Source organism: Theobroma cacao, chromosome 1 (genome assembly GCF_053813885.1).
Source record: "Theobroma cacao isolate CCN51 chromosome 1, ASM5381388v1, whole genome shotgun sequence".
Taxonomy (NCBI): Eukaryota; Viridiplantae; Streptophyta; class Magnoliopsida; order Malvales; family Malvaceae; genus Theobroma; species Theobroma cacao.
Window position 1 is genome coordinate 41323521 of NC_142639.1, and position 21809 is coordinate 41345329.

The 21809-nt window shown below is 35.5% G+C and overlaps 4 protein-coding genes across 8 annotated transcripts; 1 reads left to right on the top strand and 3 right to left on the bottom strand.

Moving 5' to 3' along the window:
• Positions 1–853: 853 nt before the first annotated feature.
• Positions 854–3579, bottom strand: SPL8 (squamosa promoter binding protein-like 8). Its single transcript, XM_007052145.3, has 4 exons — positions 3108–3579; positions 2045–2807; positions 1200–1384; positions 854–1105 (listed from the first exon to the last, which is right to left on the bottom strand). The coding sequence occupies exons 2-4, from the start codon at positions 2698–2700 to the stop codon at positions 954–956; spliced, it is 993 nt and encodes a 330-aa protein (XP_007052207.3). The 5' UTR covers positions 2701–2807; positions 3108–3579; the 3' UTR covers positions 854–953.
• A 3364-nt stretch (positions 3580–6943) lies between these two features.
• On the bottom strand, positions 6944–10344 carry LOC18614397 (P53/DNA damage-regulated protein). Of its 2 annotated transcripts, XM_018120388.2 has the most exons (7): positions 10184–10344; positions 9895–10009; positions 9421–9688; positions 8453–8597; positions 8066–8172; positions 7701–7960; positions 6944–7519 (listed from the first exon to the last, which is right to left on the bottom strand). In XM_018120388.2, the coding sequence occupies exons 2-5, from the start codon at positions 9976–9978 to the stop codon at positions 8166–8168; spliced, it is 504 nt and encodes a 167-aa protein (XP_017975877.2). In that variant the 5' UTR covers positions 9979–10009; positions 10184–10344; the 3' UTR covers positions 6944–7519; positions 7701–7960; positions 8066–8165. The 2 variants fall into 2 exon arrangements, with proteins under 2 accessions (XP_017975877.2, XP_007052208.3); XM_007052146.3 differs by lacking the exons at positions 7701–7960; positions 8066–8172.
• Positions 10345–10877: 533 nt separating this feature from the next.
• On the bottom strand, positions 10878–13277 carry LOC18614398 (malate dehydrogenase, cytoplasmic-like). 2 transcript variants are annotated; one of them, XM_007052148.3, is made up of 7 exons: positions 13218–13277; positions 12369–12527; positions 12105–12280; positions 11713–11993; positions 11499–11634; positions 11302–11413; positions 10878–11174 (listed from the first exon to the last, which is right to left on the bottom strand). In XM_007052148.3, exons 1-7 carry the CDS (start codon positions 13258–13260, stop codon positions 11077–11079), a joined length of 1005 nt encoding a protein of 334 aa, XP_007052210.2. In that variant the 5' UTR covers positions 13261–13277; the 3' UTR covers positions 10878–11076. The 2 variants fall into 2 exon arrangements, with proteins under 2 accessions (XP_007052210.2, XP_017975591.2); XM_018120102.2 differs by lacking the exon at positions 13218–13277 and adding an exon at positions 12728–12894.
• A 5063-nt stretch (positions 13278–18340) lies between these two features.
• On the top strand, positions 18341–21804 carry LOC18614399 (ATP-dependent caseinolytic (Clp) protease/crotonase family protein). Of its 3 annotated transcripts, XM_007052149.3 has the most exons (14): positions 18343–18713; positions 18803–18883; positions 19020–19088; positions 19205–19268; positions 19387–19466; positions 19645–19728; positions 19979–20063; positions 20340–20425; positions 20518–20639; positions 20823–20883; positions 21006–21104; positions 21198–21299; positions 21382–21423; positions 21508–21804. In XM_007052149.3, the coding sequence occupies exons 1-14, from the start codon at positions 18600–18602 to the stop codon at positions 21625–21627; spliced, it is 1209 nt and encodes a 402-aa protein (XP_007052211.3). In that variant the 5' UTR covers positions 18343–18599; the 3' UTR covers positions 21628–21804. The 3 variants fall into 3 exon arrangements, with proteins under 3 accessions (XP_007052212.3, XP_007052211.3, XP_017984707.2); XM_007052150.3 differs by lacking the exon at positions 21382–21423 and having other exon boundaries at positions 18341–18713; XM_018129218.2 differs by lacking the exon at positions 18803–18883.
• Positions 21805–21809: the final 5 nt, after the last annotated feature.

Genomic DNA, 21809 nt, shown 5'->3' on the forward strand with positions numbered 1-21809 from the left:
ACTTGACACCCTTTTTTTTGGTTTATGTGAGAGGGTAATTATTCAAAGTCGAAGGCAGGGAGTTACAAAGGAAATGTGGGTACCTTCCTTGAGCAAGTTATACCGGTTGGGATCGATCAAATCAAAGGTTAAATTTTGCTAGGTCGAGATCTAGGAAGGCGATACTCTGTCTGAGGGTAGGCCCCAAGGCCCAAGCCATGGGCCACTTTCTTTTAACGTCTTTACCATTATCCCAAGTCCTAACTAAAACATAGCCACACAGAAATGATGATGATGATCGTGTGAGGGAGAGAGAGAGAGAGAGGGAGATATTCTGAGACATCAGATTGATTTTCCTACATGATAACTTTGCTTTGGTACGTCCAGCCTCCATAGAGGAGACAGCTTGATTGCTTGACCTCCTCCCTCCCTCTCCCTTTAACTTTCAATTTTCTCAGAAAATTCGTACCATGTCTCTCGCTCTCTCTCTCTCTTTCTTTATGTATTTTCCGGGAAAATTCCAGTACCAGACAAAAGGATAATAATGCCATTCCCAAAATGCAAAAAAAAAAAACCTGCAAAGTGCACAGCCTGTTGCTGCCTAAACTATACTACTACCTGAAAAGAAAATTTCTTTGATCAATGTCTGTCCAAATTTCCCATCTCTTCCAAAATTATATTCCATGCACAGAATACAAACATTGGGAACTAGAATTTTAGTACATAATTGGGAATATATTTGCAGCAAAAAAAAAAATATAAATATATATATTAGATGCTCTATCAGTCCAATTTTTTTTTGATGTTAGCATAAGCCAACACAAACTGATATTAAACATTGAAATTTCAGAGAAAAAAGTGAAGAGAAGAACACTAGAGCCATTTAATCAACTTGTTATTTGCATAAGCTTAATTTCCATGGCTTCTCTCCCATCTCCATACATTTCAATGGCATTACTTATTGGGATTTCTAGTTACCCACTCGAGAAAAAAAGTGTGCTTGATGATGATGAAGATGCCGTTGCATTGTAAGGTCTTTGCCTGAAACAATCCAATGACATCCGTGGTGGCGAAACTGCCACCGTCACTGAAGAAGAAGACTGAATCCCAGAATCCGGCGGCGACCCTAAGAAAAATCACCGAAAACAAACAAAAATTCTCCAACTAAGAAACCTCCCTCAAAAAAAAAAAAGAATCTTGCCTATCCGAAAACGACTTACTTGGGGGGTTATCAGCGGAGGAATTGCGGCCATTTTCGAGCAGGAGGGGCTTCTGGTTTTCTTGATTATTGGGTTGTTGTTGTTGTTGTTGTTGTTGTTGAGACTTTCGCCTGCGACGATTGTGATCGGCCAATCTCTTTCGACAGCTACGCTTTCCGTTGTCGAACTCCGAGAGGAGATGGAATCTGTGGAAAAGTTTTGAGAACCCAAACGTTAATCGAAACAAAGCAGTAGTGCAGTTTTATCAACTGGTTTGAGTTGAACAAAGCCAGCACAACAGGACATGTCGAGGGGGGAATTAGCATGATCCTGAAGACGATAATGCCCTCGGGATTTCCACAAGTACGGGAGAACCAATCATTGGCCTCGCGACATGATTCCCCGGAGCACTTTCGTCAGCTCAATTCTCCTCCATGGTTTTCAAACAAAAGAAAACAAAGAAACAAAACTACTAAGAAACAGAAAGAAGAAGATTTTTTTTTGACGAACTGCGGTAACGTATTCCAGGGAGAGTGAAAATATGAATGCATGTGGAGGGCATTTCTGTGATTTGACGCTAATTAAATGTGTCTTTCAGTTAATAACAGCCTGCTATAAGTAGCAAAGCAAACGGTACGTAAACGCAAAGAACAGGGAACTTTTACGGACACAAAAGCCCTAGGGATCACCCCATGTACGGGTCGGCAATCATTAGCCCTCGCAGATATCTACAGGGGCACTTCCGTCATTCCGAACACACAGCATTATCCTCATCCCTCCTCCCACCAGAGAGCTTATTGAACACTCTATAATCTACATGATAATTACTGCAAAATGGGAAATGGCATTTCTGTAAATTTCTCAACCTGCTGCACTGCTGGCAGAATCGTTGAGTCAACCCTGCGGCGATGACTGTGGAAGCCTTGGAATGGAACTCGCAGACTTTGTGGCGGCGATGGTAGTGCTTGGCGTGGGTAAGATCGGCATTGCAGCCCTCGGCTTGGCACCTAGGGGAGTTGGTCGAACTAGGATCTCCCGGTCTAGACCTGCGATAAAGCCGGTTCACAAAGTCATCCTCGGCGGAGGAAAAATACGTACGGCCACCTAAGTTGAGACCAATCCTCGCTGTGAAGTCAACAGGTCTGGAAACTTCCTCCGTCTTGGGAACCAGAAAGTAACCGCATCCGCTTCCTCCGGCGCCAGAAACCGGGTCCAGGGAGAGCAAGGAAGGGTGGGGTGTGGAGTAAGCCGACGTGCCAGAGTAGGCGCGTGGGTCGTATAGGGAGTGAAGAGGGGCGTGGGTTTGGGGTTGAGCTTGAGCTTGGTTAGGGTTATGGAAATGGTGTTGGTGAGAAAAGGCAGTGCTGTGTTGATGGGAAAGGAGAGTTTCGTTGAAAGATTGCTGGGTGGTGGTAGTGGTGGCATAGTGATCGAAAATCTGACGATTCGGGTCGGATTCTTGGTTAGGCTCTTCACCCGATAGTATTATTGCTGACGGGTTTCCCCATTCATAGTCCAACATTTTGTCGAAGTCGCAAACTTTCAAGACAAACCCCCTTTCTCCCCCTTGCTCCGGCGAGGTAACGGCTTCTTTTTTTTTAATTTGTCCGTATGATTGCAACTAATAATCTGTCAACAACAAACATCAAAGAATAATAGATAAAACAGACAAAGGAAGCAAAGAGTTAGAGAGAGAGAGAGAGAGATGGGAAATGTGTCAGCTTTCACAAGAGATAATTGAAGGGAAAGAAGAACAAGAAAGTTTGTTTTTGGGGTTTTAATGGTTAGCTTTTCCAAGGGTGCTATGAGAGGTTAGTAGCATAGCTTTTCGGGGAGGGGACATGTCGGTGTTCAAGGTGGTTTCAGCCCCCGAAGAAAAAGAATAAAAATGAAAAAGAAAGCAAAGAGTTAAACCCCAAAACAACTCACCTTGCACGTCTTGGATTGCGAATTTCGAAACCCTGAACTCTACTTGCCATTCCCCAGAGAGTTCAACTCTTCAATTCTTCATTTCCCCACTCTGCTGGCAAGTTCATTAAGCCCCCCTCTCTCTCTCTCTCCACTCTATCTATCTATCTATCTATCTATCTATCTAATCTTTAAAGCTCACGCATTTTTCCCTCCCTCTTAAAAGCCAACTTGAGTTAGCTCTTTCTGTCTCTCTCTCTCTCTCTCTCTCTCTAGGTGGAGGACTGTCTGTGAGAAACTGGGTTATGAGGCGGCTTGCGCAGAAGTGATTGGTGACTATGGACAATGTGGAAGACTGAGAAAATTACCCTTTAACCCACGTGATGGCAACGTATTTGTGGGGGCAGCTAAAACACAAATGAGTAAACAGTGCAATGAAATTCCGTGTAAAAAGGTGGGAAAATGGAGGGGAGAGCGACTCAGAGAGAGAGAGAGAGAGAGAGAGAGAAAGAGAGGGTTTGGCCTTAATCTTTCGTTTTCTTTCTTCCCGTCTTTCCTTAGTCCAACTAGTTAGGGAATTGGGGAAGAGATGGGGGCATCTGTTTGGGGGTTCAGTCTCCAGACAGTAACGCGAAAAACCGTGTGGTTGGTTTTTCTCTCTGCAGTGAAACGCCACGCGGTGATCTTTAAACCTCAGGGTCCCACTTTACCCGCCTGCTTTGATCAATTGCCCCCAGAAGCCAGAAGAAAGGGTCATCATTTCTCTTTTGCTTGTTAAAACTTTACCCCCCACCCCACTGTTGCATATCGACAGGACGAATAAGGCTAGTTTTTATCTTGGTTTAATTTAATATTGGAATCTCCATAAAGATTGTACTTAGATTCATATGAATGTCAATTCCAGCTCGTGAGTGTTACTTGTTCAACAGCAACGGTCTGTTTCCCATTTCTATCTAGTAATATCTATTTGCACTCTAAATAATTAGTAAAATTTATACTTTAGATATAATTTTTAATTTGTACTCACATAAGATTTTAATTTTAATAAAAAATTAACAGTTGTCAGATTCATTCATGTGACATATGACGTATGTGGTAACTAACATGATCATATAGATAAAAAATTACAATGGATATAAGTGTGACAATTGTTATTTTTTTATTAAATTTAAGATTTGTACTAATATAAATAAAAAAATTAAGAATTTTTTATGTAAAATTTAAAGTCTTTTTTTTCTTCTCAAAAAGATGTGAGCACAAAGGAGTAAACTTCAATGAGGGCTTTGGATTAAAGGTAAAATCATGTAAAGTATTTGTTTGCATTTGATGGGGGCCCTTGTACCTGGTTCAGTTCACTTAAGATGCAAGAAACGAAAGCATATGTATGATAAGTAAGGACATCCATGTAAAAGAAAAATATTTTGATATATGGGGCTCCTCATACCCAATATTTGTTCTGAAAAATACAATAATCCATGCCAAAGTTTAAAAAATATACATAAAAAAAAAAAGAAGAAAAAGGGCTTTTGGGGTGTGATTAGGTTACTATAAATATTGAGTTCAAGCATTGTACAAAAATATGTCGTTTGCTATAAAGTGTGGGTGGCCAAGGAAATTTGCTTTGGATGTCTAAACCCTCCAATAATCCAAACATCTCAGTGGCCTTTACGCCTGTATGCCAAATTGCATGCTCCATCCTTCGACAAAGACTGCTATTTCTCAACTCGATTTGTGTCGCGAGTGACTTTCTTCCCCCCATTTTCTTTTCCTTGGAAGGGGGCTAAAGGAAACAAGTACGTGTGAGAACCCTAGTCCAATGCAATCATCATGATCGCCGAAAAGCTTTATCAAAATAATTGACATGCAAGTTGAGTGCAGATTGTGATGTTTAAATTGCAATTCAAAGTCTAGATCATCATGAATTACATGCGACATGAATCACTTCACCATTTCGTTTAATCATATGAATAAATAATATCAATTAATATAAAAAACGATGATTATTAATTTTTCGTTAATATTAATGATTTGTATATACATAAAATTTAAACGATTTACAACGTGAAATCGAAATCAGAGAAAGAGAAGATGATCTTAACTCGTACACGAAAATGGAAACAACAGCATTCCCTTATGTTCTCTATTCTTGGAACCCATTGCCCCTTGCATGAAGTGTAATCGAGAGGTGAAAACGACTGTTTAAATTATTGCTTAGAATCAACACATAATAACGAATCCATCATGATATCGAGCTGTAAGTTTAAACCCACCACCATTCCTTCCTCGCCCACCGCCGGGCGGCCCTGCTCCCCCCCCCCCCCCCCAACTCTTCTTAAAATGAAGGGGAAATCATTAAAATCTTTTTGTTTAGTAATAAATTAAATAAATTGGCCGGTTGTTTAGTTCCCTAATCCCAATGGGGGAAAAACAGGAGAATATCTGCCCCGCTGCACATTGATGAAAAAGGATTGCAGCCTGGATTAATGAAGTTATTCTGCCTAAATTTGATAATGTACGACCTCTCCAATACTGTCCCCAATGCATTTCAAAATTCTGCACTCTCTCTCTCTCGTCTAATCAATCAAAAAAGGGCGGGGATTGTTTGATCACTTCAAGAAGGGATCATTCCTTTGTTAGAGAAAAGCTTTTTCGCATATTTATGATCGATCATTCAGCCGTAGCAGTATATATGTCACCTAAACGTCACTCTGATGCAATTTTTAAGCAAAGAGTAATCTTTAGTCGTAATTTTTATTTTTTTAATTAATACTTTATACAATATTTTTAATTAATTTTTTTTATAAATAACTCTTGTTTTGATAAAAAAATTAAATAATATTTAATACCATAACATGTAAATTGATTACAAGTAAAATAACATTATAAATAACATAAATGAAGTTTGCTTGGAATTTGTCAGAGGAAATGCATTTAAATTATGTGGTGCTACTACTTTTTCTTTGGATAGGAGAATTTGGCTAAGTTTTTTAAATTGGAGAATGGGGGCATGGTTGGGGCAAGGCGTGATTTGGCTTTTAGGGAAGGGAGAAGAGGATGAACAAAACATATCAACGGGGAGGGAGGCAGGGGCGTGTCATGTAAATAAAAGGAGAAAAATGGGTACATTATTGGAGGCAGACAAGGGGCGGGGGGAGATAGCCGATCCCCGATCGTATCTTCATCGTACGATGTATTATTCGGTGTTGCAAGAAAAGTTTTGTTTACATCCCCGAAAGGCCCAGCCTCCTGCCCCACGCGCCCCTTTGCCCAATAAATTCGAGACACGCGCTGGGAGAAAGTACACTCCGAAGTTACGTAACTACCCTCAGCCGGATCGAGTGAAAGAAAGGGAAAAGGGGAATGGAGAGGGAGGAGAAAATAGTCCGAGTACAGTGATCGGCTGGTGGCATTTGGTGAAAGGCTGACACAGACGTTGACTCTTCTGTACGGAAGGTCCACTACTTAGTCAGAGAGTTTTTTTTTATTATTTTATTTATGTCAAATAATAAAATAAAAATAAAAATATTATTGGGATGTACAGTATAGGGAATAGTAGTAATAAATTACTCAATCAATAGTACAGTACAAAGAAAAAAAAGGACTTTGCAATTTCTTTTTTTTGATTTTAATATATTTTATATTAAAATTATAAAAGAGGAGAAATTACGAACAATAAATTTAAGATTAAAAGCTAGCTGCCTGGCACAGGGCGGGTAAAAGACTCACATGACTGCCGACTAAAGTTGATAACAAAAAGGGCAGAGCCAGAGAGGAGAGAGCCAACAACTTCCCCCACCTTCCCCATGCACGCAAGAGATCAAATATTATATTGAAAAAGTGGAACCGGCCAAGAGCCCTTTTTGTGTCATGCAATGCCATATCCTTTGCCTTGTCAACATCTCTTCAACTAACAACTTAGCCAATACAAGAAACAGAAGAACAATAATGCAACTACATGAATTGGTACACCAAAAACAAGTAAAAAAGAGGCATGCTCTTCCATGATTTCGAAACTTAGCTGCTGGAGTGAATCACAACAAAGACAGAATTCATCCCCTCAGTTGATAAATCATTCGGAAAATGGTTTCTCTATCCCTATTAATGCTACAACTTCTTTCAGAGAGGAAGTCATATCGGTATGGTAAAAATGGTCCTTGCAAAGATGTAGCACTAGTCATGTGTACCAAAATAGATTCGAAGAAGACATCGTATTTTGATAACCGATATTCACAGCACAATCAACAAAATCAGTAATGGTCGCTAAATTTCATCGAAGCTCTGTATCAATCAGAAGACTGTTAGCGCTTCGAAGTTTCCCAGATATCGCAACCAACTTCATTCTGAACCCCTATAAAGAGCAATGCTGACTCCAAGTCAAAAAAAGTACTTTTGATTTATTTGATTGCCTCATCGCATCAGCCAGGTTGCACAATCTGGAAATAAGAAAAACCAATGCTCAATCAATAACCCTGATTATTAGCTGCTATACCTTTTTGAACCGGCAGACCAACAAACAGTGATATTTGCAGATTAGGTGATCACGAGTATTAATCATCTAAAGAAAGACAAGTATACAAAATCATGATTGAAGTATATGTAAAGTTCAAGAATTACAAGTAGTGGCCTTTCTTTGGTTGCTGGTGGGTGGGAGAAGGGGGTAGGGGGGCGGAGGACCACATGAAAACAACAACATTATAGCATTACAAGGTATCTTCAACTGCTTAAACAGTAGTCACGAAACTTCACAGCTCTAGTAAAAGCATATATCCACATGGTCCCTTAACCCGATATTGAACTGTCCTGACAATCTACTCAAGAAGGAAGGGAGAAAACTTTGTGAAGAAAAAGAACCAAAAGCTATTTGTGGCCATACACTGCAAAAAAGGAGATGGCAGTCTCACCAAACTCAGCAAAAATTATAGTTTCTAAAAGGATAATAAAGCACATGTAGAATTCAGTCTCTGTGATGATGATTGCACCTGTGAACTAGCATGTTTTTGTTCAATAACTCAACACCAAAGTGAGAAAATAAATCACGAGACTATGATATGCATCGTGAGGCCTGCCTCCTTTGCAGAATCAGTCACTGGAAACAACAAGAATAAGAGCAGAATACAAATTTGAAATTTCCTTTCAGCACAGTGAAAAAGTAAGAGAAGACTAAACTTTTGGGTGACAATTACTACTTCTTCATCATACAAACCCATCTTTCATGATTAACACTGCAGTCAGCTGTCCATGTACAGTTGTCACAAAAAGAATGATGGCTACGTGAACAAACCTAGAATTAAACCTACTGCACAGAATAAGAGAATTACGATTTGTTCCTAAAAGGATAGACTAATATCTTCTCATATATAACTTACCATGGTTTATCTTTTAGCATTACTAAGGATTTAAGCACACCAGGACTAATCTTGTCAGCGAGGACACCTTTTTCTGATATCAAAAAAGATTTTTCCTTCACATAGCTTTGCAGTTTCTTAGCTTCATAATCCAATTGTGCTTGATCTGAATGACAGCAAGGAAAAGGATCAATAATCCATGCAAATGAATCATGAATAAAACTATGGGAAATTAAAAATTTCGATAATGACTATTAACTAGATCTCTACAATAATGCTCCGAGCCCTCAATTCTTACAGCAATGTTTAGTGAAATCAACAACTATGCATAGACTTGATTAAATGATAAGGTGACTATAAAGTGGATATTGTGGAAAACAAAAATCATTAATTTTTAACATTCTCAAAACACATGCCCGAGCCAAAAAATAAAAAAGTTACAAGTTCAATGTGCAAAGTAAAGGACTAATGCTTGAATAATTTCTGCAAAGCTTGTTTTCTTAGCATCCAGCTAACCAACAGATTAACTCTAGCCATGTTATAATCCACAGGACACATCTGCAGTTGTTTAATTTTAGACCTTTTAGCAAGGAACAAGCTGACTGATAAAAAAGAACCTGTCCTCTTTTGCTAACTCAAATACTGGAAATTCGATGGAGCTGGCGTGTATGCACAGTGGTGATATAATGCAAATATTACAGCCATAAGAAACATCAATATGCAATAATTACAGACATAAGGAAATTGTTATTCCCGAATACTGACAAAAGAGGGAAAAAATAATGATATAAGGGCGAGGAGAACTACAGCCTAATCATCTAAAAGTCTACAAAAAGTTTGATAATTAATTACAGCACAACTACCCAACAATGCAAATATCTCAGGGAATCATTTCATATAACATACAATTAACACTTTTTTCACTGATCATAATTCTAAACTAACGAAAACACACAAGTGTTCAAAATAAAGTAACTTGCACACCAAACCTGTCTCCAAGATAGTGTGAGCAGCATGAAACGGGATCTTAGCAAAAACATCAGTTCCTGGGAACATCATCCATGTCCGCTCATTTGAGTCATGGTTGCCACAAGTTGCACAAACCTCCTTTACCAAAGTTCTTGATCCAGGGTCCCCAATATTCTTCATCATTGACTCAAAAGGAGATGGGACACTAGTTTTTGTTGTGCGAGCCCTCTTCCTCAGTGCAGTAAGTGCTTCCCTGTTCCCATTCCTCACTTTATCATTCTCAACCAGCTGCACTTCCAATTAATATGACTTTTAACTCTTTAACACATTCAGTTATGCAATGAAGGAAAGCAGAGAAAAACTTTTCTATCTTACACTACACGATGGTAAGCAACAAAAAGTTTTAAATTGTTTACCTAGATGAATAATTACATTGGCCTTAACTAGGTGAAGTGTTTGTTCTAGGAACTGAGAGTATATAAGCTAAGGGTTACCTGATGACGGGCCAATAGTAAATGTTCAGCTTCAGTTTCAAGCTCAATCAAGCCTTGCTGGAATTGCTTCATGTTCTCATCCATCTTCGATTCCCCCACAAAGCACCCTTTCCGCCTGAAACAGAACAACTTAACAATCAGACAAGAAATGAAAGGGCGAGGCGCCTGCTTAGATTGAATTGTATCCAATTTGGTATTTATATCAAACAGGTGGTGGTTCTTCTTAGTAAAAGAGCAATAAATCATCAATCCGTTGTGAGTAAATGCAGGAAAAATCAAAACAACTTACTCTCGGCAAGTCAAAGCGGCTAATTATCAGGAGGGAGGCCGGAGATAGAAACCGTAGCAAACTCCACGGTGGTTTTCAGCTTCGTCAGAAAACTGCTGCAATTATACCAGAAAGTAGTATATGAATTTGGGCTTGAGTTTCAAAATTCTGATAATTGAGGGCAACGGGATCAGGGTTTTGCCCTTCGTGATTTAAGCACCTTTTGGGCTTTGGGACGGGCTTTGCTGGTGTCATTAGGTCCAGACCTTGTTAGCATAGCTGGTGTCCTGAAACGACACCGTTCCATCCACCACTGATAAGGCTTTATTCGTATAAGAAAAGGATTCATTTTATCGATAAAAACTGTAAAAATAATTATAATTGATTAATTATGATGTAATAATTTTAGGTTGCATGCACTCGAGCATTCAACTCATTGATTGGTGTATTATCCCTCTGCTTAAAAAATAGAATTCGAATTTCCCTTCTCTTAATTATAAAAAAAAAATAATTTTAGATTGTATGCTCTCGAGATCGATGCTTTCGAAATCAATGTAAAAATACATAACTTGGATAGAATAAAGAATAGGTTCATTAATTACTTGTAAGCTTCGAATAATTCTTATTACGATCAATCATATAATTATCCAATCCTAATAAAAATTATGTAGAGATTCATCACTTATAAGTATGGTTTCTTATAATACTTTGATGAATATTATACAATTTTGAATTATAATTGATTAATTGTAATATAATAATTACAAGTAATATGTTTTAAAAAACAGATAATTGTGGATACATAAATACATAACTGTTGGATGATATATTCCAATTATTACTTTTCATGAGTGTTATTAAGTCTCCAAACATAACTTCCCCCCTAGGAAAGATAATCGAGTGCATTCTCTTCATCATCGATTAAGGCAAGAGTAGGCCAGTGATTTCTCCTCCATAAGCTCTTTCGCTGTTGCATCCATCTTTTCCCTTGAGAACTCGTCTACCTTGAGCCCTGCCATTGAAATGAAACATTAACAAACAATCATCGAGATAATGAAGTTGTTGGACGCCCATTGCCATTTTCTCAATCATGCAGCCATCAGGCATAAAACATCTGAATAGAAACAAATGGAACTTACCCTGAACAATTGACCATTGTCCTTTCTCACATGTAACTGGGAAAGAGTAGATAATTCCAGGCTGTATTCCATAAGATCCATCAGAGTAGACTCCCATGGAGACCCATGTTCCCTAAATGAATGACCCAAAAAAAGTTAACAATGGAGTTAATAAATAGATCAAGAATGTAACTACGTTTGACAGGAAGAGCTTGGACCTTGGGGGTCCCAAGAACCCAATCACGAATATGATCGCAAGCAGCACTTGCGGCAGACAACGCACTTGATAGCTTGCGAACTTTGATAATGGCTGCGCCCCGCTGCTGCACAGTGGTAATGAACTCGGTCTTCAACCTGGGAACAAGGATTAGTACAACTCAGAAAATTATTCATTGATAATGAATTATGAAACAGACGAGGAATTTCTGTTACCAATCGTCATTTGCTATGGCATCTTTAACAGACTTCTCTGCACCATTGGTGGTTATGACAGATGCATGATTGACATCAGGATATTGAGTTGACGAGTGATTGCCCCATATGATTACATTCTTCACCTCACCAACATGAACATTTAGCCTCTCAGAGATTTGGCCTAATGCTCTGTTGTGATCAAGACGGGTAAGGCAAGTGATGTTTTTCTCTGGGATTGAAGGTGCAAATTCTTTCAAGATAAGTGCGTTAGTGTTTGCTGGATTGGCAACCACTAGCACCTAGATGAATAAGGAAGAAAAAGAACACCCAGAAATCTTAGTAATAATTTATTTGAAGGAAAACAAACAAAAAGAAAAACACCCAGAAATTTAAGTGAACTGTTTTCTCACCTTGCAGTCTGGAGCAGCATGCTGCTCTAAGGCTGAAGCTTGAGCCTTGTAGATTGATACATTTTTGGACATCACATCCTTCCTCTCCATACCTTCCTTCCGTGGGAATCCGCCAACCATGACGGCTATATTGACACCTTTACAGGCTTCAGCAACATCCGTGGTAGCAACAACACCTTTCAAACAGTGAAACCAGAAAAACATAAGCAACTTTTGGGAGGAGAAAAAATTTTTAATCGACGAGTCATCAGCCATCAGGCATACCCCTGAGAAGAGGAAAGGCAGCATCAATCAGTTCCATTTTCACTCCATTTAGGCCCTCAGCTGCAGGTTCAATATCAAGCATGTGGAGAATTACAGGCTGATCAGGGCCTAACATGACCCCTCTCGCAATCATTGGAACTAGTGCATAGCCAATTTGCCCTGTTCAAGAAAATCATCAACCTTTTGAAACTACATAAAGTAAAATTATGTTTTGATATGCGTAAGATTCTGTACCGGGTTTGAAAATTTATTCTAGAATTGTACTAATATAATAATCATGATTTGTTATGCAAAGCCAGTATATGGTTAAGAAGAAAGATGATGAAAAGATGGACTCATAAGGATTGCTTCAAGCTTGCCTGCAGCACCAGTAACGAGTACCGTCACAGGCTCCTTTTCCAGGTTTAAGAGGCCACACATGTACTTAATTATCTTCCAGAACAAAGTAACGCAAAACAAAAGAACCAAGATTTTCTGAAGTAAAATGATATGCTCCTGGTCCATGTTTTCAATCGAAAAAACCAAGCAATCAAACAGAACCACAAACTCTTCCTTTGAATTCAAGACTATATATAAGCCCATCATCCAACTAATCAATGGCGTAAGAATCTACAGAAACGAGAACGAGGCAACCAGATGCTAAAACGAACTGTACAAGAAATGCAAGACCAGAAAGATCTCCTTACTCTGAAGAAAAGAACCTATGGGGTGAAGAACAAAGAACATGATAAAAGATTAAAATAACATATGCAAGCTTGCGTTCATTGTCAACTAATCAAGCGTGCAATGATGGGTTTCTACACAGCCAAACTCACAACCAAGTCTGCTAAAGAAAAGAACAGTACGTACCTGCAGCACCAGTAACTAAAACTCTAACTGGGTCCTTCGCCATTGTATCGAAAGGGTTCTTAAAACAGTTGAGCGCTGTTGATGATCAGAAGTTATAAAATTATTCTGGGTTGCTTTTGGTTTCTACGTTTATATATACAGCAAAGGAATAGATAGAGATTTAGGCGAGGAATCAAGATCGAAAAGGGGCGGAAATCGAGGTAAGAGATAAGAATAATGATAATGTTCTGAAACTGATACTTTTCATGGTTAGAAAAGCATCATCATGGCAAAGAGAAACTACCCTTTTTGTTTGTTTTCATATGATGTTCAAGCTCGGCCTGATCGTCAGCAGTCTGCTTCTGCTTTCACTTGTTTAGTTCTAGGCACCTGTCATTTGACTTTGTCAATTGATAGTACGATACACCTCCGGATTCAAAGAAGATTTAGCTAAGAGTTTGAATCCTAACAGGCGAATAACAAACTAGAATGGAGGCAAAGTCCCTGAACGTTGTACGCCAAGGACGTGTGAGCCAAATCTGAAGAATCGTTGTAATGTAAGAAATGAGATGAACAAGGTAACTAGATAAGTACAAATAGTTAGCAAGTAGGTTGTGAGCTTAGGCTACATTTAATCTTCTGTTGATTCTAAATGGCTGACTTGTTTAGACTTTGGAGAGCAGCTAAGAACTGCAAAAATGAAGAAGTCTCTTACATTATAAGAAAAATATTATCTATTTTTGATTTGTTGAGTTTCAATTAATATTTATTTTTTAAAAAAATAACGGATTGTTATGAAATATAAGTTGAAAGAATAACTATGAGATAAACTATTTAAAGAGAAAAAGATGATCTTATTTTAGAGTGTGTTTACAAATAAAATGAGAGGCTGTTTATAGGTTACAAATCATCTATTTAAATACATTTTACAAGATAAAAATAATTTGAAAGCATTTGATTTGAATAAATTAAATTATAATCTAATTTAATCTAATTCACATCCAAATCTATATATATATAATCAAATATAAGAGTTTACATCACAATACACTCCTATGTTTGGTTTTTTGGCTTGTCTTGACTACTTGGTTTGAAATGAACTCTTGGACCATGATATAATGGGCATTTACACATATATTCATAACACACTTGAATGTATATTGTATTAAAAAAATGTCTTATTAAAACCTTATTAAGAAAAAATCTCATGAAAAAAATTCAAGTGAAAGAAAAAGAGTATTTAATTTTTTTCAAGAATACTCTTTTAAAATATTGTCTCATTAAAAACCTTATCAATAAAAACTCAATGGGAAAAACCTTGATGAAGGAAAAAAATATAATGCGTATTTTACTTTTTTAATTTAGTCATTATTTAAGATTTTTAAAACAACACATTCCAATATTGTAAACAAACTTTTCAAATATTGCAATAGGAAGGGCTTTGGTGAATAAATCTATTGGATTACCACTTGAACGAATATGTTGAATATTAATATCACTTTTTCTTAGAAATCATGAGTGAAGAAAAATTTTGATGAAATATGTTTTGTTCTATTACCTTTAATGTATCCTTCCTTCAACTGTACTATGCAAGCGGTATTATTTTCATATAATGTTATTAGAATTTCCTTCTTGGTTGACAATCTACATGGTTCTTAAATATATTGAGTTATAGATATTAACCAAACACATTCATAACTTATCTCATGAATTGTTAAAATTTTTGCATAGTTAGAAGAAATAACAATTATAATTTGTTTTACAAAATGCCATGAAATAGTCGTACTTCTATATGTGAATAAATAACTTGTTTGAAATCGAGTTTTGTATGCATAGATAAATATCTGGCATCTTTAAATGACCAATTAAATTTGATTTTGATATATTTGAGTAATATAAACCCATGCCCATTGTTCCTCGAAAATATCAAAATATATGTTAAATTTCATTCCAATGTCATTGAGTTGGAGAAGAGTTATATCTTGTTAATAAATTTATAACAAATAATATATCAGGTTGTGTATTACTAGCAGCAAGATACATTAGTGCTCCGATTGCACTAAGATGTACTTCAAAACAAAAAAGTTTTTCATCATCCTCATAATGTTGGACAAGGTCATTTTTTACGTTTAGTGACTTTATAACCATTGGTGAATTCAATGGATGTGTTTTATTCATATAGAGTTGTTTTGACATTTTTGCTGTATAATTTAATTGATGGGCAAAAATTTCATTTGTCAAATGTTCTATTTGAAAATCCAAACAAAACTTTATTTTTCTAAAGTCTTTCATCTCAAATTCTTTTTTTAAATAATTTACAACTTTTGATAACTCTTCAAAAGTTTTAATAATGTTTAGGTCATCAACATAAACAACAATTATCACAAATTCATATTCGAATTTTTTTATAAAAACACATAGACAAATCATTTTTATAGTCATTTTTTAACAAATATTTACTAAGACGATTATACCACATGCATCTGAATTGCTTTAATACCTATACATATTTATTTAATTTGATCAAATAAATTTTTCGAGAATTGTGTGCTTCAAATAACTTAATCTTTTAGGGATTTTCATATAAATATTGATATTAAGTGAATCAGATAAATAGGTTGTAGTTACATTCATTAGATGCATTTCAATCTTCTTATGTATTATCAAACTAATTAAATATGAAAATATAATTACATTCACCACAGGATAATATGTCTCTTTATAACTAATATAAGGTTTTTGGGTAAAACCTTATGTAACAAGTTGTGCTTTATACCTGACAATATCATTTTTCTCATTTCATTTTCATGCAAATACCCATTTAGATCTCATTGGTTTTATACCATTTGTTGTATGGACTACGGATAAAAAAATTTCATGTTTTGCAAATGAATTCAATTCCACCTTAATTGCATTTTTTTACATTAGCCAATCATTTCTAAGTCTATATTCTTCAATAGATGTAAGTTTAAGATCTTCATATTTTTTATAATATTATGAGCTACATTATATGTAAAAACATTATTGACGTTTAAGTTATTTTAATTCTATCTTTTCTTATCATGATATAATTTATTGAGATTTTTTTATTTTTAATGATTTTAAGTATCTGAATTTTTTTGGAATGTTATTAATTATATTAGAGGTCTCTTTTGGAATTTCTATTTCTTTTTTCTGATCATCTTATATATTTGTTCTTTATATTTTTTGAGGATTTTATTTTTGGAATCGATTGATTTCTCACGTTTCTAGCGTGCTTTATCCTATACGGACATCAATTATAATAAGAGCATTTGTAGTTAGTATATGAGATTTAGTTCTTTTCTTTAGGTTAGTAAATACGTTTAATAATTAATTTGTTATATTTTGTAAATGAATTATCATTTAAAATTTAAGTTCACATTAATTTGTGTGAGGATCAAAGCTAAATAATGATAATACATTCCAAGAAATTTCTTTTTCCAACTTCTTATTTTTTCTTCCTAATATTAAAAAATTTGTTTAATCAAATTGACAATTAGCAAAATTTATCGTGAATAAAATCTCTTGTTAATGGTTTTAAATATTTAATTATAGATGGAGATTTATATCCAATATATATTCTTAACCTCCTTTAAGGACCAATCTTTTTGCTTTGTGGTATAGTAATTGGGATATATACCGCACATTCAAAAATTCTTAAATAGAAAATCTTTGGTTCTTAACTATAAACCAATTGTATAGGAAAAAATTTGTGATAATTTGTTGATATAATGCGTACCAATGCTGCTACATGCAAAATAGCATGCTCCCAAGACAAAAATAAGGAGTTTAGTTTTCATAAGCAATGGTCCTGGAATTAGTTAGAAGTGTTTAATAAATAATTCTGTTGGACCATTAAGATTCACATTAAGGCTAATTTTTCAACGAATAAAAACATCAAAGAAATATCAAGTTACTTACTTGATTTGTTAAAACTAAAATCAAAGATCAACCATTTAAATCCTTTTAAAACCTGAAGATGATGAAAACTAAAAAACACAAAAACTTGTGGGATTAAAGATTTATATAGATAACGTGTCATGAAATATAACTTAAAGATAATGAAGTGGGCGTCTATTTATAGATTAATGACTTCTTATCTATATAGAATTTATAAGATAAAGATAATATTGAAAGGATTGATTTGGATAGATTAAATCTTAATCTTAATCCAATTTAATTTGCATCTAAATCTAGATATACATAATCAAATATAATAATTCACATCAGATTACATTATTAGGTTTGGCTTGTTGGGCTATGTGACCTGATCTGAACTTTTAGATCATGATATAATGGACACATATATTTATAATAAATATAAATATATAAATATATCAACCAAACAAAATCTAAAATTGTTAATGTTTATGAGCAAACTAAAGGTGTTAAATTAGGCTTTTATTTCTTATGTTAGTGTAAGCATTATTTTTCATCTAAATATTCATTTCTTTGTTATTTGCTTATGGTTCATGCTAGATACTAGAAGATACTAGAAGAGGATAAAATATATATCAATAAATATCTTCATATCAATGAAACACATGGGTACAAAAACAAAATAAAAAAATTTATAATAATGGTATAATAATGAAGGTAAAAATTGATATATATGTAGCATAGAACTATAGAGAGTCTAAATAGACAATTGAAAAAACTCCACTTATATATTACTTATGATCTCAAATTTTTTTTACATAGCATTTTGTGATTTTTTTCTTAATTAATAATTTGTGAATAAATTTTATTGTTATAAGATTATATGTTAATTTTACTTTGTAAAATTACAAAAAATACTTTTAAGTACAAATAAATAGACTAACTTTTGGATTGTTGAAATTTCAATAATTTTATTGAGTGAAATTAATGATATCCACATGGTATTAATAAAAAAAACAAAAATAGCAAAATGTGATATGGAAATGCTTATTTAAAAAAATAAATAAAGAAAACGCTAAATATCAAATTAAAAAATAAAATGAAACGCATGTCACATGGCGACATGGGTGAGTTGGCAATTAGCACGTGGCTTCAATCTCCTAACTTCCATTTGCGTTTTGAGATTTTAAGTCTATAAATTAGTCACCCTAATAAACTAGGAAATGAAACTTCTGATTAATTAGTCATCAATCGATATATTTCCCGAAAGCCCTTGCTCCGGTCAGGAATAAAGGCTTACTGCTATTGCTACTACTACACTAGCTTAGGCTGTTTGGGAAGTTCCAAACACCAGCTTGGTACAGATCTATCCTTGGCTAAGGCGTGTCGCACTCAAGCCGCCAAACAAGTCCCTTGAAACCGATTTTTTTTTTTTTGGTCTTTTCGCTCTTTTCTTCCACAGTTGCCGGAGTTTTGAGCAGGGCCTTGGAGTGCAAAACCGAAATGCAGAGTGTAAAGCGTTTGGTATCAAGGCGTTGTCGTCAGAGTCTAATCCAGTGTAAGAGAAGCCTCTCCTCGCTTCCAATCAATTCCTCTGCCGATGATCTTCAACATGAAGTCAGTTCCACTTTCTTTCTCTCTGAAAACTTCGAATTCAATCAATTTAGTCATTAATCATTCATTCTAGTTCATGAATAAATCTTAAGGTGCTGGTTGAAGGCAGAGCTAGCTCTCGAATAGCGATTCTCAATAGACCTTCGTCTCTCAACGCTCTCAGTACTAATATTGTGCGTTCCTTTTTGCATTTCCAATGAATTTTTGGAGTTTCTGTTTGGTTCGAATGAAGATTATATTATCTAGGTTTACCTTTTTATGTTGTTTGGATTAGAACAACAGTTTCGTGGAACTTACTTTTGATTGCAGGGTGCTGGGTTGCATAAACTATACGCATCTTGGGAAGATGATCCGGAAATTGGATTTGTGGTCTTGAAGGTAATTTCGGATTATGTAAATTACTTTTTTTTATTCGTATTAATTGTCATAATATTAATAGGAATGCACTGAAATGTTAATTGACAACTTACATTTAATTTCTGGAATTATTTAAGGGCAGTGGCAGGGCATTTTGTGCCGGTGGAGATATTGTTTCTCTTTATCATTTGATAAATGAAGGTAAAACCTAGATGAACAAATTTATGCTAAAAAAATTGTGGGATTTCTTGTTAAACATGATTTATGGAATGATTGATTATTCGTAGTTATTTTTACCTTTCTAATTCTCATAATGCAGGGAAGATAGAAGAGGCTAAGGAATTTTTTAGGACGGTATATAGTTTTATATACCTTGTAGGTACATATTTGAAGCCGCATGTGAGTATTCGCTTCAAATTTTGCTCTTTTGAAATATTAATAATCCTTACGTGTTGTTGGTGATTGATTCTTTTTATAAGCTTATTGAAACGATATTTTCTCTTTGTGGAGTTACGTGGATAGAGATATGTGTATTGAATTCTTTGTAGTGACTTATAACGTAGTGATTGGTTTCTAGGTGGCTATTTTAGATGGCATTACTATGGGTGGTGGAGCTGGAGTTTCTATACCTGGGACATTTCGGCTTGCAACTGGTAGAACTGTATGTGGTAGTGATTTAATTTTGGTTATTTTTCTTCCCGTTATTCTTTTATTGCTGCTCAATTATGTGCAAGCCATGTATTTTTTTTTTTTTTGAAAATTTGGCCATATATTTGTTACCATGCAATCATCTTGTTTAGGAGACTCTTTCTGAACTTAAATAGTCATTTTGCATATTTTTCAGTTTTTCTATTCATAATAATCAACTTGCTATTTGGAAACTCAAGTAACTTAGCCTCAAAATTTTCTAGGTTTTTGCTACTCCTGAAACTCAGATTGGTTTCCATCCTGATGCTGGGGCATCTTTTTACCTTCCTCGTCTACCTGGTCACTTAGGTATCGTTTTACAGTACATTTCCTTTATGCCTATTCAACTTGCTTTTCGTTACTGATTCTTGGAGCTGTAATGTAAATGTTTCGTCATGGATTCATGGTGTCCTTGAGTTCGGGACATAACTAGAATGATCTTATTACCCATTTGTTTATTTTGCTGTTTTGATTAGTCTATCGAAGATGGTATTGTTACGATATTGCTCTAGCATGTATATCAAGCTTGATTTTATTTCATTTATTATATACTAATATCTTAAAGGAATATGTTCTTGTTTACAGGGGAGTACTTGGGACTGACAGGAGAAAAACTCAGTGGAGCTGAAATGATTTCTTGCGGGCTTGCAACACACTACTCGCACACTGAGGTTAGTACTGATGGGCTTTTATTTTAGTTGTTTCCGTTTCCTTATAATTTATTGTTCTTTCCTGGTTATGTAATACTTTATTCCTCTAACAGAAGCTTCCACTGATTGATGACGAGCTTGGGAAATTGGTAACTGACGATCCTTCTGTCATTGAATCTTCTTTGGAGAAATATAGTGATGTACCCTATCCTGAAAAGATCAGTGCACTGCACAGGTTTGTTTTCTCATATATGAGACCATATTTTGCATAAGTTTTAGTACATTAAAGAAGCAAAGGACTACTCTGTCCCTGTTACTGGTTATAACTGCTACCGTTTCAGCGCTCTTTGAGTCTTTTTTACCAAAACCTATGCTTATTATTTCGAATATCTTCTCATTAGTCATAATACTTATATAGGATTGAAGTGCTTGATAAATGTTTTGCCCATGACACGGTTGAGGAAATAATGGATGCTTTGGTAAGCGTTTTCTTTCTTCCTTTTTTCTGTTTGTCAGACCTTAAACAAGTTTTTGATTTTTCACCTGTCAATCTTGAAGCTATCAGGTGTTTATGGTATTTTATTGTTAACAATTTTGTTAGGAAAGCGAGGCATCTGCGACAAATGATGCATGGTGCAATTCCACATTAAGGAAACTTAAAGAAGCTTCTCCATTGAGTTTAAAGGTTTCCTTGAGATCGGTGAGTGTTCCTTAACCTGAACCATCACCCTCCTCTCTCCCCTTCTAATAAAAAATCCATCCAATGTTAATGGTACCATCATAGTGAATTCAGATACGCGAAGGCAGATTTCAAACCTTAGACCAGTGCTTGGCCCGTGAGTACCGAATGACCTTACAAGCGATATCTAAGCAAATCTCTAGCGACTTCTGTGAGGTACGAAATCCTTTTTGATCTCCCATTTCCCAGTAAATGAACAAAACTTTCGTGAACTTCATCAATTTTCTTTTCCTGTTAGGGTGTTAGAGCACGAGTGGTGGACAAGGACTTAGCACCAAAGGTGTCATTCTTTCTCCATTCTGTTCCGTACTTAGTCTATTCTGACATGAACAAACCTGATTATTTTCATCTTTTGGTGATGTAGTGGGCACCTTCGAGCTTGGAAAAAGTGTCTAACGATGTGGTGGATCAGTACTTCGGACCCCTCAGTGAGTCAGAGCCAGATCTAGACCTCCCCACGAAACAGCGAGAAGCATTTAACTAGTTGCAGATGGATGAAGGATTCTCAACCCTGAAAATGTAAGGTCTTGTTTGCATTCTTGGGACAGCCTGGAAATAACTCATTGCATACTACCATATATATATATTCCTTGAAAAGAAAATACATTATCTAGTTCTGTTCCATTTCTCTTCAATAAAACAAGGCTCCAAATTCTTTTTCTTTTT

Excerpts from the sequence above, each read along its gene's own strand:
- SPL8 (XM_007052145.3), bottom strand. The coding sequence starts at position 2,700 with ATGTTGGACTATGAATGGGGAAACCCGTCAGCAATAATACTATCGGGT. Across the intron at positions 1,385-2,044 it reads TTCTGCCAGCAGTGCAGCAG|ATTCCATCTCCTCTCGGAGT; the intron begins GTTGAGAAATTT and ends ACTTTTCCACAG. Across the intron at positions 1,106-1,199 it reads CTCCGCTGATAACCCCCCAA|GGTCGCCGCCGGATTCTGGG; the intron begins GTAAGTCGTTTT and ends GATTTTTCTTAG.
- LOC18614399 (XM_007052149.3), top strand. The coding sequence starts at position 18,600 with ATGCAGAGTGTAAAGCGTTTGGTATCAAGGCGTTGTCGTCAGAGTCTA. Across the intron at positions 18,714-18,802 it reads CCGATGATCTTCAACATGAA|GTGCTGGTTGAAGGCAGAGC; the intron begins GTCAGTTCCACT and ends ATAAATCTTAAG. Across the intron at positions 20,426-20,517 it reads CACACTACTCGCACACTGAG|AAGCTTCCACTGATTGATGA; the intron begins GTTAGTACTGAT and ends TTCCTCTAACAG.
- LOC18614397 (XM_018120388.2), bottom strand. The coding sequence starts at position 9,978 with ATGGATGAGAACATGAAGCAATTCCAGCAAGGCTTGATTGAGCTTGAA. Across the intron at positions 9,689-9,894 it reads TACTATTGGCCCGTCATCAG|CTGGTTGAGAATGATAAAGT; the intron begins GTAACCCTTAGC and ends TTGGAAGTGCAG. Across the intron at positions 8,598-9,420 it reads TCACACTATCTTGGAGACAG|ATCAAGCACAATTGGATTAT; the intron begins GTTTGGTGTGCA and ends GCTGTCATTCAG.
- LOC18614398 (XM_018120102.2), bottom strand. The coding sequence starts at position 12,872 with ATGGACCAGGAGCATATCATTTTACTTCAGAAAATCTTGGTTCTTTTG. Across the intron at positions 11,414-11,498 it reads GGGTTCTTGGGACCCCCAAG|GGAACATGGGTCTCCATGGG; the intron begins GTCCAAGCTCTT and ends TCATTCATTTAG. Across the intron at positions 11,175-11,301 it reads ACAATGGTCAATTGTTCAGG|GGCTCAAGGTAGACGAGTTC; the intron begins GTAAGTTCCATT and ends TTTCAATGGCAG.